General features: G+C 49.1%; 1 protein-coding gene across 2 annotated transcripts in view; it reads right to left on the bottom strand.

Moving 5' to 3' along the window:
- Positions 1–1,394: 1,394 nt before the first annotated feature.
- ecel1 (endothelin converting enzyme-like 1) overlaps positions 1,395–12,876 on the bottom strand; it is a 22,814-nt gene continuing 11,332 nt past the window's right edge. Inside the window, exons 7-18 of one of the 2 annotated variants that reach the window (XM_084675161.1) lie at positions 10,918–11,140; positions 9,376–9,474; positions 8,965–9,039; positions 8,183–8,286; positions 7,458–7,516; positions 5,989–6,040; positions 4,695–4,762; positions 4,217–4,341; positions 4,062–4,127; positions 3,816–3,911; positions 3,234–3,310; positions 1,395–3,004 (exon numbers count right to left, since the gene is read on the bottom strand). In XM_084675161.1, the coding sequence (XP_084531287.1) occupies positions 2,905–3,004; positions 3,234–3,310; positions 3,816–3,911; positions 4,062–4,127; positions 4,217–4,341; positions 4,695–4,762; positions 5,989–6,040; positions 7,458–7,516; positions 8,183–8,286; positions 8,965–9,039; positions 9,376–9,474; positions 10,918–11,140 (1,144 nt within the window). In that variant the 3' untranslated portion in view covers positions 1,395–2,904. Of the gene's footprint in view, positions 3,005–3,233; positions 3,311–3,815; positions 3,912–4,061; positions 4,128–4,216; positions 4,366–4,694; positions 4,763–5,988; positions 6,041–7,457; positions 7,517–8,182; positions 8,287–8,964; positions 9,040–9,375; positions 9,475–10,917; positions 11,141–12,876 lie in introns of both variants that reach the window. The other variant, XM_084675160.1, reaches the window with a different exon arrangement.

Below are 12,876 nucleotides of genomic sequence, written 5' to 3' on the forward strand. Positions count from 1 at the left end.
CTACCTCCGTTCAAACCTTCCACTTTTCTCTTTTCCACCAGATGTACTTATTCTAGTGTGAGTGCCTGTCTCTACCTAAATGTTCATATATCTGCTGTAGATATCTTGATGACCAAGACTTGGCCAACCACTGGTTTCCCTCCAAGTTCCATGTCCGGAGGACGGCAAGGGAGCAGACCAGGACTCCTGGGGAGGAACCACAGGAGAGTGGTCCGTGTTCCTCAGGGAGCACTAAAGACAGCGAGCGTATCCCCTCTTCCAGACACCACAGGAAGGTGCTCATGCTGTGACTACACTCCTAGATGCACTACACTTCAACTATTCCAATTAGTTTCTAGCTTTTATTCCACTGCTATGTATATTCATTTAGTGAATTCATATTCAAGAGTTAACTTTAAACTCTGTGAGTTAAATGGGATTGAAAACGCCTAATCAATAAAGCCAATGAGAAAAATGCACTCCGCAGTTTACAATTTAGGAATTTGTTTGCACAGTAAGTGGTGATATTGTGTGGAATGCGTGGAGAGATAAAACTGCTATTTATCTTTAAGTCCCTTCAGATTCCCAGGCAGCCTTTTAACTCTGAAAGCCTTGGCTGAATGAATGCCACCCCTGAGAGGTTTTTCTTTCAGAAGCTGAATTTTCTCAGTTGCAGAAAACAAGGCCTTTCACGCTCGTGATCACATGTATCTGAATCCCATTTTCTGAGTGCGAGAGAGAAACATCAACGGAATGTATAATGTGGATGGGTTGAGGGAACTGACAACCAGACAGCTGATATCGGTGCATTACATTTTAGGTTACGACTGTCAAGCAACCAGCTCTGTATTGGTGAATTACTTTCGTGTCGATTGGCCACAGCACTGTAGCATATACTTAATTACTGTAAAACCTGGTTCTTTGTTTGTTCCCAATTGGATCCCCTAGATCCTTGTAAAACATGGCCTGGGGTGCGCGCGAGGCAGGATTTGTGTGTTGGAGCCGAAGCGAGCTGGTTGCGGTGTTTTTCTAACCATGTTTGCCCGGCGGCTGTAGTCAGACAGGGGGATTGTGTTATTTTGCTACGGTTGCTGAATTGATAACCACCTGTTTGGTTGTAGTCCTCCCTGAAGCCAGCGAGCGACATTGTGCGGCCGGATAGGCAGAGATGGACCTGTGCCATGCACCGCGGGGAGACCAAGAGAGAGCTGGCACCAGCGCCAAGGGATACAAACCCAGATGGACGAACACAATGACACACACACACACGCACACACACTCGCTGACACAAACTCAGACTGACACAGACACACAATGACACACACACACAATGACACACTTTCACAGGCGCTAGCTTCCAGACATGCACACACACACACCTAAAGGACATGGACACTCAGGAAGCACATCGCCTCAACATTGACGCTTTATTTTAATTTTAGAATTGAACATTGAACACCAAGAAATGTGACAGCAGCCTCGTGTGTCAGCAGCTGTATAGTTGAGGAGCGTTCGTAAGCTGGTGTTGACGGTTGGGGATAGGGAACATACGCCTTCATCATAAACAACTGTACAATCAGAACAGACTTCCTCTGATATCATTTTCTGTACAAATCTTGTTCTTGTCTTTTGTCTTGAGTCTTTATACAAAATAAAATATTTTCAACAGCACTGTGTGCAATTGTACTCTGGTTTCACCAGTACTGTTTTGTATGCACTGTACACGTTATGATTCTTTTTGGGTGTGTGTGTTTGAACATGAAATGTCAAATCAAATGGAGTCTTCTATTCAAGTCTTCTGCAATCACTCTGTCTGTCTGGTGAGTGGTGTTCTGAGGTCATTGAGCAGGGAGGAGTCACTGCAGAGTTCTCAAGGGTTTTGGCATGAAAGCGATCCGTTGAAGACGGTCTCTACTTTCTGATAGCAGAGGCTGGCAGGTTCATGTTGTCCAGGGGTTTAAATCCATCAACTATGGGTGATGATGAGATAGATCCAAGCTTCCGTGACATTGGTAAGATATCACTGGCCAGTGGCCCGTTTAGTGTCTTGAAAGAATCTAGACACACACTGGCCTATGCATTTCTGTTCAGTAGTGTTGCAGGTCCACACACTTTGCTGCAAGTCCTCAATTAACTTATACATTCCTTGGTGAAAAAAAAAAGAAAAACTAAACCTTACAAACACAGACAGCATTACCATTCCAGCGATGTCCACAGTTCTGAGACCAGACACAAAGAAGTCGGACTGAGACACGAACACAGACCATTCTGCTTTTCAGCCACAAGAGAGCAGCATTGCAACACATTTTCCAATTACCAAAAAAGACAAACACTGGCAGGCAAATACTGATCCCAGAACAGTTCAGACACAGCCTTGGAGAGTAGAATTCCCCTTCCTACTGTTTCAGTCCAGAACAGATAATCTTTGTCCCCAAAGGGATTGATGTTTTCCAAATTTTGAAGTAAAGGATGACCGTGCAATGCTATATTTGAATGACTTGTGTTAAAATCAAACAATTTTTTCCTCTACCCTGCGTCGTTCTACAAAAATAATATATACTGAATAAGCATGATATTCTTAATTTAAAACCAATAGTATAATGCCATGCTATATATCTTGAAATACAAAAATAGATGATTCAAAAATAAATGCAAATTTAAACATAGAAAAATATAGAATCAAATCATTTATACACTAATCAACATTTATCATGATGCAGCCTGACAAAAATGAAGGAATTTGCACATTGCAGTTCTTCAGCAACTGAACTCATAGCCAGAAACATGAGCTATACTCTGAATAGGATGTTCGACAATAACGATGAACATGAAGCATAGGAGAGAGAGAGACAGGCTGGTGGAGAGAGGTTGAGATCAGCAGATGTCAAAGGTCAAGTCTCTTCACTAGGAGTCGAGGTCAGTGGGTCACCATACGGAGCACTTGTCCTTGGGGTGCATGGGAGAACCCTTCGGACAGTGAAACACCCGCGCAAACTCATCAAACTGAGAAACGCTGCCAATCACCCTGGGGGGTGGGGCGGGGGGGAGAAAAGTCACCAATCAGATGAGGGATATGCAGATTTCACTGCCTTAAACAAGAGACACAATGTCCACAATGACATGCAGCGTATCAAGCATCACTTGAAGTCAACACCGTTGTATTACATTGTTCAGCACATTAAGGATGGGTCTGTATGTATGTATTTATGTATTTATAAAAGTATGATCAAGGGCTCTAGACTGGGTCTATTTACCTGTAGTGCTCCGGGGCATGTTTGTCTGTTAGCAGCTGAAGGTAGATGGACTGTGACCTTCTCTTCATACACCAGTTCTGTCAGGAGAGAAACACATGTGCACATGAGAGACAAGTCCAGCTGGCAGCCAGGACCAGTGCTCCCTGCAGGGCAGGCGTGCACAGGAAGACAGCACAGGGAGACAGCACAGGGAGACAGCACAGGCAGACAGCACAGGCAGACAGCACAGGCAGACAGCACAGGCAGACAGCACAAGGGAACAGCACAGGCAGACAGCACAGGCAGACAGCACAGGCAGACAGCACAAGGGAACAGCACAGGCAGACAGCACAGGCAGACAGCACAGGCAGACAGCACAAGGGAACAGCACAGGCAGACAGCACAGGCAGACAGCACAGGCAGACAGCACAAGGGAACAGCACAGGGAGACAGCACAGAGAGACAGTACAGGCAGACAGCACAGAGAGACAGCACAGGCAGACAGCACAGGCAGACAGCACAGGGAGATCAGCACAGGGAGACAGCACAGGCAGACAGCACAGGGAGATCAGCACCGTGGACTGTCCGTGGACGGAGGGCTACCTGGGCGAAGGCGATGAAGAGGAGCTGTTCGTGTGTGTATTTGAGTCCGGGGAGGGGCCTCTCAGGCCCATGCTCTCTCACCCACTTCTGATACGCCTGGAGAGACAAACCAAGCAGCGCGGCGTGAGACCGTCAATCGCGTTTTTTGCATCCCTGTGAGTTGTGTGTTTTACAGGTGCTGATGTGTGTAAACACTGCGGCCGGGACCATGGTGGAGAGCTGCAGTAGTTCAGGTGAGTAACTCACAAAGTAGGACAGCTTCAGACCTCCCATGTCGGCTATGTTCTCCCCCAGAGTAAGACGACCATTCACCTGCAGACACAGAAACTTCTCAGGTTATTTTTCTGTCACAAGTGTGTGAGGACGTGTGTGTGTGTGTGTGTCTGCGAGTTAAAACCCACCCTCTGGTTGTAGACGGTGAAATTGTCGTAGAGTTTGACGATGCACTCCGCCTTCTTCTGGAACTTCCTGTATGAGTCTTCAGTCCACCACTGCTTCAGGTTGCCGTGGCGATCGTACTGGCCCCCTACAGACATGAACGATTGCATCACTAAGATGAAGGGCAAGAGGGTGGGGGCGGGGTTAGGGAGAGTCACAGAACCTGGAACTGCATAACCTATCAAGTCTGGCCCACTCGGATGTTTGTAAACTACTTAATCCAAAGGTAATTTTTATTCTGTGGGAACTTAAAAAAAATACATTTTAAAAATCCTTAAAATAATCAATTACAACTAAAAAATTTCGCTACGCAAAGAATTTCTAAGGGAAATACAGTGCAGCGCTTATGGCAGTAAACGTGTGGATAACTTGGCTTGCGAAAGCCATAGACGTAGAGCTGGTATATATGCAGTGGTAAGGTGTGTCATGGGAGGTCCTCACCCCAGTCATCGTAGCCGTGGGTGAGCTCATGCCCTATGATGGATCCTATCCCGCCGTAGTTCAGCGACCTGAGAGAGATGAGGTAAAGAGGTCAAAGGTCACATGGTTACACTGCAGCACACGCAGAACGTTCGCAGTCAATCGAAGATGCTTTTTACGAACTTGACTTTAACTACTAAAGAAACGTGACTCTGAGATATTCAACGTGGACGCCAGATCTGACAAACTCCCATTCAGAGACTGCAATGCGGATTACCCAGCACGGCATTGAGTGAAGCACCTCCTACCCCTGTCCAGAGGGGGGCGGTAGGCCGCTACACGCGTCACGTTCCGCCACACATCGGACCGTGGCAAAAGCACCACGGTCACCTCCCCCTGGCCCCGGCTGAGGGCGCACGCTGACCCTGCATCCCCGCACACAAGTCAGGAAAATGACTTTCGGACAGCTCGTCGATACACTTCTGACACACACGCTCACACGCACGCGGAAGCACACATCCGCACGCACACTTAAACTGCCCCCTGGACCGGAGTACACAAAGTGGAGGACGGATGCTTCGTTACAGAGAGGGTGATGGGAGAGTACGTTTAAGGGAGGGTTTGGATGGCTGCTGTCGTGCGTTTGGGGAACGGCGCAGCCACTTAGAGCACACGGTGTCTCATATCAAATCAGAATGAGTGGTGGGAAGAGGCTTCAAAACGGTGATCTACGCAAACGAGTTAAGAGATGAGGGAATCAATCACTTTATGTTAAGTGGGACTTTGGCTCGGTGGTGATGGTGGTTGTGTGAGAGTGGGGGGGGGGAGTGAAAACATGGTGCATAGACGTTTAGCCTTCCTGTAATTCCTCCTTGATGACTTTCATGAGATACGGACGAGCGGCCATCTTGGTTCCTGGCCAGAGCGAACACAGCCAATCACAGCGATGGAAATGACAATTAATTTACAGCCCTGTGAGTTGAACTGCACCAGTAACGAGAAGCTGACCACAGCCACGGCTGGCATCCATGGGGAAATCAAATCAAAATGTATTTGTGCAGCCCTTTTTACAAGCAATGTCACAGAGGGCTTCACATACGCCCATAGAACTGCCCCTCAACCAACCTCAACCCTCAAGGAAGACAAGGAAAAACTCCCATAAAAACTTACTAGAGGAGGAAAAAAATTGAAGAAACCTTAGGAGGAGCCATTCAATGAGGGATCCCCTCCTCCGGAGACGGTTGGTGAAAGACTTTGAAACGGAGGACATGTCAGGTGGGTCAAGGTTGGAGATATGAGGAAGGTCTGTACTCACTGAGGAAACTCGGGGTCGTAGAGCGTGGGCTGCAGGATCCCAGCTGGGAACACTGGGGGAGAGACACACACAGAGGACCACGTCAACCCGAGGGTCGGGAGAGAGGAGGAAGAGGAGGGAGAGGAGGGAGAGATGAGCCGGCCTCAGGAGGGAGGGAAAGAGAGAGCGGTATGGGAATGGCTGTGGGAAGAAGAGATGAAGGCAGGGAGGCTGAGAAGGCAGAAAGAGAGAGATGGAGCAATAGGGAGGGAGGGAGGAAGCGTTAAAGGTGAGGTGGGAGGGAGGGAGCCTTAAAGGTGAGGGGGGAGGGAGGGAGCCTTAAAGGTGAAGGGGAGGTAAAAGATGAGCTCTCAGGCCTGATGACTATGTTTGTCTGGCTCTCTCTGTCCTCTCCTGCGGACTCACCATCGATTTTTTCGCAGAGGAAGATTTAATCCACAAGGGAAGCGTGCGCGCACACAAACACGCACACAAACAAACACACACACAAACACACACACAGCAGGCAATACCATGGGAAGTGATGAGGCGGAGATGACAAAGTCGTGAGACTGATAAGCGTTGGAGCCAGGTGCAAAGTTTACCGTGCATCTGTTTATCCCAGGGAAGTAGCTCATACTACAGACGCTACGGAAGTGAGGATGGTTGAAGTGAGGATGGTTGAAGTGAGGATGGATGTAGGATGGTTGAAGTGAGGATGGTTGAAGGGAGGATGGTTGAAGTGAGGATGGTTGAAGGGAGGATGGTTGAAGTGAGGATGGTTGAAGTGAGGATGGTTGAAGGGAGGATGGTTGAAGTGAGGATGGTTGAAGTGAGGATGGTTGAAGTGAGGATGGTTGAAGTGAGGATGGTTGAAGGGAGGATGGTTGAAGTGAGGATGGTTGAAGTGAGGATGGTTGAAGTGAGGATGGTTGAAGTGAGGATGGTTGAAGGGAGGATGGTTGAAGTGAGGATGGTTGAAGTGAGGATGGTTGAAGTGAGGATGGTTGAAGTGAGGATGGTTGAAGTGAGGATGGTTGAAGTGAGGATGGTTGAAGTGAGGATGGTTGAAGTGAGGATGGTTGAAGTGAGGATGGTTAAACGCACATACAAATGAAGGGCTTCATGTAAGGGTCTGCTTTCAGATACACTTCAGAACAGGTGCAAACAGAAGTGTCGTGGATGTGTAATTGTGAAGCACAGTATGTTGTTTTGTGAGCGTGTGTGTTCCTGGCTGTGTGTGTGTGTGTGTGTGTGTGTGTTTGGGTCAGGTGGCGGAGCGGTGAGGGACTCGGGTTTGTAATCAGAAGGTTGCCAGTTTGATTCCCGGCTGTGCCAAATGACGTTGTGTCCTCGGGCAAGGCACTTCACCCAACTTGCCTCGGGGGGAATGTCCCTGTACTTACTAGGCTAAATGTAAGTGTATGTTTGTTTGTTCCTTGTTGTCTGGGTGTGTGTGTATTCTGCTAATACACTGCTAATACACTCACCCATTTGGTTCTTGTTAGGCAGGTAGTAGGCATTTAGAGCCTGAGGGGGAAGCAGCCACCTGAGGGGAAAAACATGGACAACAGAAGCTTACGAAACACACACCCACGGGCGGGGCACAGGAGGGAACACTAAACTGACTGTCTTTCTTGTCCCTCAATGTACACTTGATTAGCCGGCACTGGACCTACACAAAATGTTTCTCTTGCAAACCTCGGGTGTAAAATGATCGTTCTAATAGCCGAGGTTTCCCATCGCAAATGAGCACACAGGAGACTTCCTCCATCATAATCCCTTGAAAACCAGACTCATCGATTCGCAGAATTCTCTCAAATGAATAACTCTGAAACCATGAAATGCCCTTGTTACAGAGGGAAAGACAGATAGCTACAGGGACAGGATGGAGGTATAGAGAGACAAATAGAGGGAGAGGTGGGGAAGAGGAAAGGTTTTCTCAGCAAGAGAAGAGAGGTGAATGATGAAGGGATCACACTTGTGATGATAAAAGAGGAATATCTGATTTGGCTGTATGGCCAAGCTGGAGTGTGCTTCAGCAGATCACACAGCCCAACCCAGAGGAATACTAATGCTGATGTACTTTCCAAACAGATTTGAAACAAAACTGCGAGCTGACAGTTTGCCCATCATCTTTTCAAATTGTAGCGAGCGTACATGTCTGGATGAGCCTGGTCTGAAGAGCACAGCTCGGGGGGGGGGGAGGACTCACGCGGTCTTGTCCACTTCCTTGTGGATCTTCTTAACAGACATCTTGATGTTGAAGTTAATGCTGTTCAGGATGTTCTTGAAGTAGGTCTTCTCATCGACGTCAAACTGGAAGCAGACCACAGGGGTGATGAAGTGTGGTGGGAGAGAGAGGGAGAGAGGTAGAGAGAGGTAGAGAGAGGGAGAGAGGTAGAGAGAGGGAGAGAGATAGAGAGAGGTAGAGAGAGGTAAAGAGAGGGAGAGAGAGGGAGAGAGAGGGAGAGAGAGGGAGAGAGGTAGAGAGAGGTAGAGAGAGGGAGAGAGAGGGAGAGAGGTAGAGAGAGGTAGAGAGGGAGAGAGAGGGAGAGAGGTAGAGAGAAGGAGAGAGAGGGAGAGAGAGGGAGAGAGGTAGAGAGAGGTGGAGAGAGGTAGAGAGAGGGAGAGAGGTAGAGAGGTAGAGAGAGGTAGAGAGAGAGAGAGAGAGAGAGGTAGAGAGAGGTAGAGAGAGGTAGAGAGGTAGAGAGAGGTAGAGAGAGGTAGAGAGAGGTAGAGAGAGGATCAGGGGAAAATAATGAAGGGAGAGGAAGAACATGTGTGAGAATAACTAGAAGACGTCAAGATCAAGGTGTAGGAGGAGAAGACAGATTGTGAATATTAGGGAGACAGAGACAGCGAGAGAGAGAGCTAGAGAGAGAGAGAGAGAGAGAGAGAGAGAGAGAGAGAGAGAGAGAGAGAGAGAGAGAGCTAGAGAGAGAGAGAGAGAGAGAGAGAGAGAGAGAGAGAGAGAGAGAGAGGCTGTTAACTCACCCCGTATTCTTGGTCTATGAGCTCTGGTTTGAGGAGGAAGTCTGGATAGCCTGTCATCACCATCATATGCTGCAGCTAACAGAGAGAGAGAGAGAGATGTAGAGTGTAGAAAAGACTAGAAAAATATAGATATGGAGGGTTAAGCGCACACACACACACACACACTCAAAGAGAGGTGTCAGCTAAACACACATGATTTACAAATCACCCTGGCTCGTCTTTCTCCCTTTATCTCTCTCTCTCCTTCTCTAAAATGATTAAACAACCCTTTCAAAACAACCTGGCTGTATCGTTGATGTGTTTCCTCTGAGGGGGCTAATCTGCAGTGTGTTCTGTTTGAGAATGTGCTGCTGCTGATGACGAGAGAGGAGGATGTGCTGCTGTTGTTGTTGCTGTTGTTGTTGTTGACACCTTAGCTCTGGCGGCCTCCTTGGTGGTCTCATCCATCCAGTCCAGCTCCTGTAGCCTCAGGTCCAGGGAGTGCTTTATGTCCTCCACCAGCTCCTGTACCTGGGGAGGGAGGGGCATAGGAGGGGGGTAAACCAGAGGTAAACAAGTGCAACTTTTTAAATCTTCCAATTTGATTGGAAGACAAATGCTTCCATTCCCTGCAGAGCATTCTGGATTTGGAAGCTTCCAGGCACTGACAAATGCTGCATCTCTGGAAGGGGCAAAATGCCATGCTGCTATAATATCCCATCCCCTACACCGTGTGGGGATCAGAAGAAGGGCAGAGGGTGGAGGTCTCTAGTCTAGGGTCTAGATGTGGACATGGAACTGGGCTAACAAGGGGCAAGCTGGTGTACCTGGGTACAGCAGAAGAGGGAGTGAAGAAGAAGGAGGGCGAGGAAGTGATGATGAAGGGCTTATGGAAAGAGTGTGAGGTCACGTAGATCAGGCCATCCCATTGGACAGATGAACAGAGAGAGAATATGGAGGAACCCAGGGACCAGAGGGATCGAGTAAGATGATGAAGGGCTTAGAGGGCAGAGAAAGAGAAAGAAAAACTTACACACAGGGTGAAGAGAAAGTGGTAAAGTACAAGAGAGAGAGAGAGAGAGAGAGAGAGAGAGAGAGAGAGAGAGAGAGAGAGAGACAGAGAGAGACAGAGACAGACAGAGACAGAGACAGAGACAGAGACAGAGACAGAGACAGAGACAGAGAGAGAGAGAGAGAGAGAGAGAGAGAGACAGAGAGACAGAGAGACAGAGAGACAGAGAGAGAGGAGAGAGACAGAGAGAGAGGAGACAAAGAGAGAGAGAGAGACAGAGAGAGAGGAGACAGAGAGAGAGAGACAGAGAGAGAGGAGAGAGACAGAGAGACAGAGAGACAAAGAGACAGAGAGAGAGGAGAGAGACAGAGAGAGAGGAGACAGAGAGAGAGAGAGAGACAAAGAGAGAGGAGACAGAGAGAGAGGAGAGAGACAGAGAGAGAGGAGACAGAGAGAGAGAGACAGAGAGAGAGGAGAGAGACAGAGAGAGAGGAGACAGAGAGAGAGAGAGAGACAGAGAGAGAGGAGACAGAGAGAGAGAGACAGAGAGAGAGGAGAGAGACAGAGAGAGAGGAGACAGAGAGAGAGAGGAGACAGAGAGAGAGATAGAAGGGGGAGACACAGAGAATGACTGACTTCTCAATACACCCCAGTAGAAGTCAATACCATGAAACCATTTCAAACAGCGTGACACAGAAAGGCACCATTAAAAGGCAAATAATTATGGAGTGTCGAAAAGAAATTGCATTACTAACCCTAGGCATCAACTTTGCATACTGTGAACTTGTTGGTGAAAGAATGAACCAGCAGCAAAGCAAGATAATACTCAACCTACTTGACCAGGTAAACCAAGTAAAGGAAAGAGTGAGAGAAGGAAGGCAGGAATGAGAGAGAGAGAGGGAAGGAAGGAAGGAAGGCGAGAAGGAGAGAGATAGTTGGAACCCCAGCTGCAGACTGGATACCTTGGCCCTGCTATGAGAGGAGAAGTGTTGCTGCACGAACAGGGCTCCCAGGGCCATGCCAAAGTGCTTGTTGGCCTGGGTGAAGCAGAGATGGCCCAGCTCCACCTGACGCTCCGTGCCGTCGATCTCCCGGGAGAACTCGTGGATGGTGCTGCGGAATGCCGTGGACAGATGCTCGCTGAGGGCGGCCACGATGCGCCACAGCATGTAGTTGTGGAGCACCCTGACGGCGAGGGAGGGAGGGGGGGAGAGAGGGAGAGAGGGAGAGAAAAGGGAAACTTTTGAAAAGGATGTTCATGTTTTATTCCATTTGTCAGTCCGTCTGCCTCTCTCTACGTGTCTGTCTCTCTCCTTCGCGGCCCGTCTGTCTGTCGGCCTGTCGGCCTGTCTGCACTCCTCTCGATTCCCAGGGGGAACAGCACGGAGAGAGGGAGGGAGGGATGAAAGACAGGACAGACTGTGAAGTTGAGCGAGAGGAAGCTGGGGTAGGAGTCGTGGAGCGCCTCGCAGGGGAGGAGAGAGAAAGAAAGCAACAGGGGGCGTGGAGGAGGGCGCGGAGGGGGGTGCAGAGGGGGGCGCGGAGAGAACCCAGTCCAGAAGAGAAAGACATCATTCATTTATGCATTTTATCTTTGCAACTGTGTGCCAGCATCTGTCTAATGTGGCAAGAGCCACGCCTCCACTCTGCCCCCAGGACAAGTGCCCCTGTCGCCTGCCGCGCCACGCCGTGTGAAACCGCTGGATCGCCACGTGAAACCGCCTTCTCTGTTTTCCTGTTTTTATTTTCCACATGCGCCTCTGCATATGAAATCAAAACAGCCGGGGCACGCAGGCCCCAGTGTCTAGCCAACAAAGCACTTCTGAAGTGAATTTATTTGAGAAAGAGAGGGGGAGGGATACATTGACAGAGGGTGAGAGGGAGGGAGACGGCGAGAGAGGGAGAGGAAGAGAGAGAGAGCCTCAACCTTTCTGCCCGTCAGTGTGGATGGTGCAGGTGGGGCTGCTCTGCTGTTTGAGTGTCTTGGCTTGATTTCTCTTCTGTCACCTGTGTGTTCATGGTGTTTTTTATTTTTTACAGCTGACGTGTTTGCTTTGGGCACCGCGGGAAAGCGGAGGGAGGGTGTGTGTCAGTGTGTGTGTGTGTATGTGAGTGTGTTCATACATGTGTGCACATGCTAAGTGTGGTTGCATGTGTAACAGCGCCTGAACATGTGTGTCCATGAATCTTACCATTAGTTATATTAATAATCTAAGCTGACACAACAATGTAAGGAGGACTGAAGGAAAGTCTAGCGAGAGCTGGAGGAATTGAAGGATCTTTTGTTCGATTCGCTGTAATGACGAGACAATAGGTCTGAATCACGCGGGATCCAATTAAAGCTCGTTAGTGGAATGGAATTTAAAGGAGCTCATTATTGAGATAAAATACTTTCTCCCTCCAGAGACCTGTAGACATTAAACCACCATCCCCCACACCCTTATACACGCCCCCCCCCCACACACACACACACACACACATACATACATACAGTACCCACCCACACACCCACAGTACCCACACACACACCTACACAAACACACAGACATGCATGTTCTCACAACCACATGTGCACATTAAAGCAGGAATACACCTTCAAGCACACTTGCAGACCTCCTGAAACACCCACTAATGCATACTAGACACACTGCACATTAGCTGTGTAGCCCCCCATCACCCCCGCCCCCATCCTAACCCAAGATGCCCATGAGTGAGAAAGTGCAGACAGATGGACAGACAGTGACAGAGAGGGAGGGAGGGAAGGAGGGAGGGAAGGAGGGAAGGAGGGAAAGGGAGAGGGAGAGGGAGAGGGAGGGGGAGGGGGAGGGGGAGGGGGAGGGGGAGAGGGAGAGGGAGAGGGAGAGGGAGAGGGAGAGGGAGAGGGAGAGGGAGAGGGAGAGGGAGAGGGAGAGGGAGAGGGA

This window comes from Hypomesus nipponensis, chromosome 15, assembly GCF_054491055.1.
Source record: "Hypomesus nipponensis isolate SF chromosome 15, ASM5449105v1, whole genome shotgun sequence".
NCBI lineage: Eukaryota > Metazoa > Chordata > Actinopteri > Osmeriformes > Osmeridae > Hypomesus > Hypomesus nipponensis.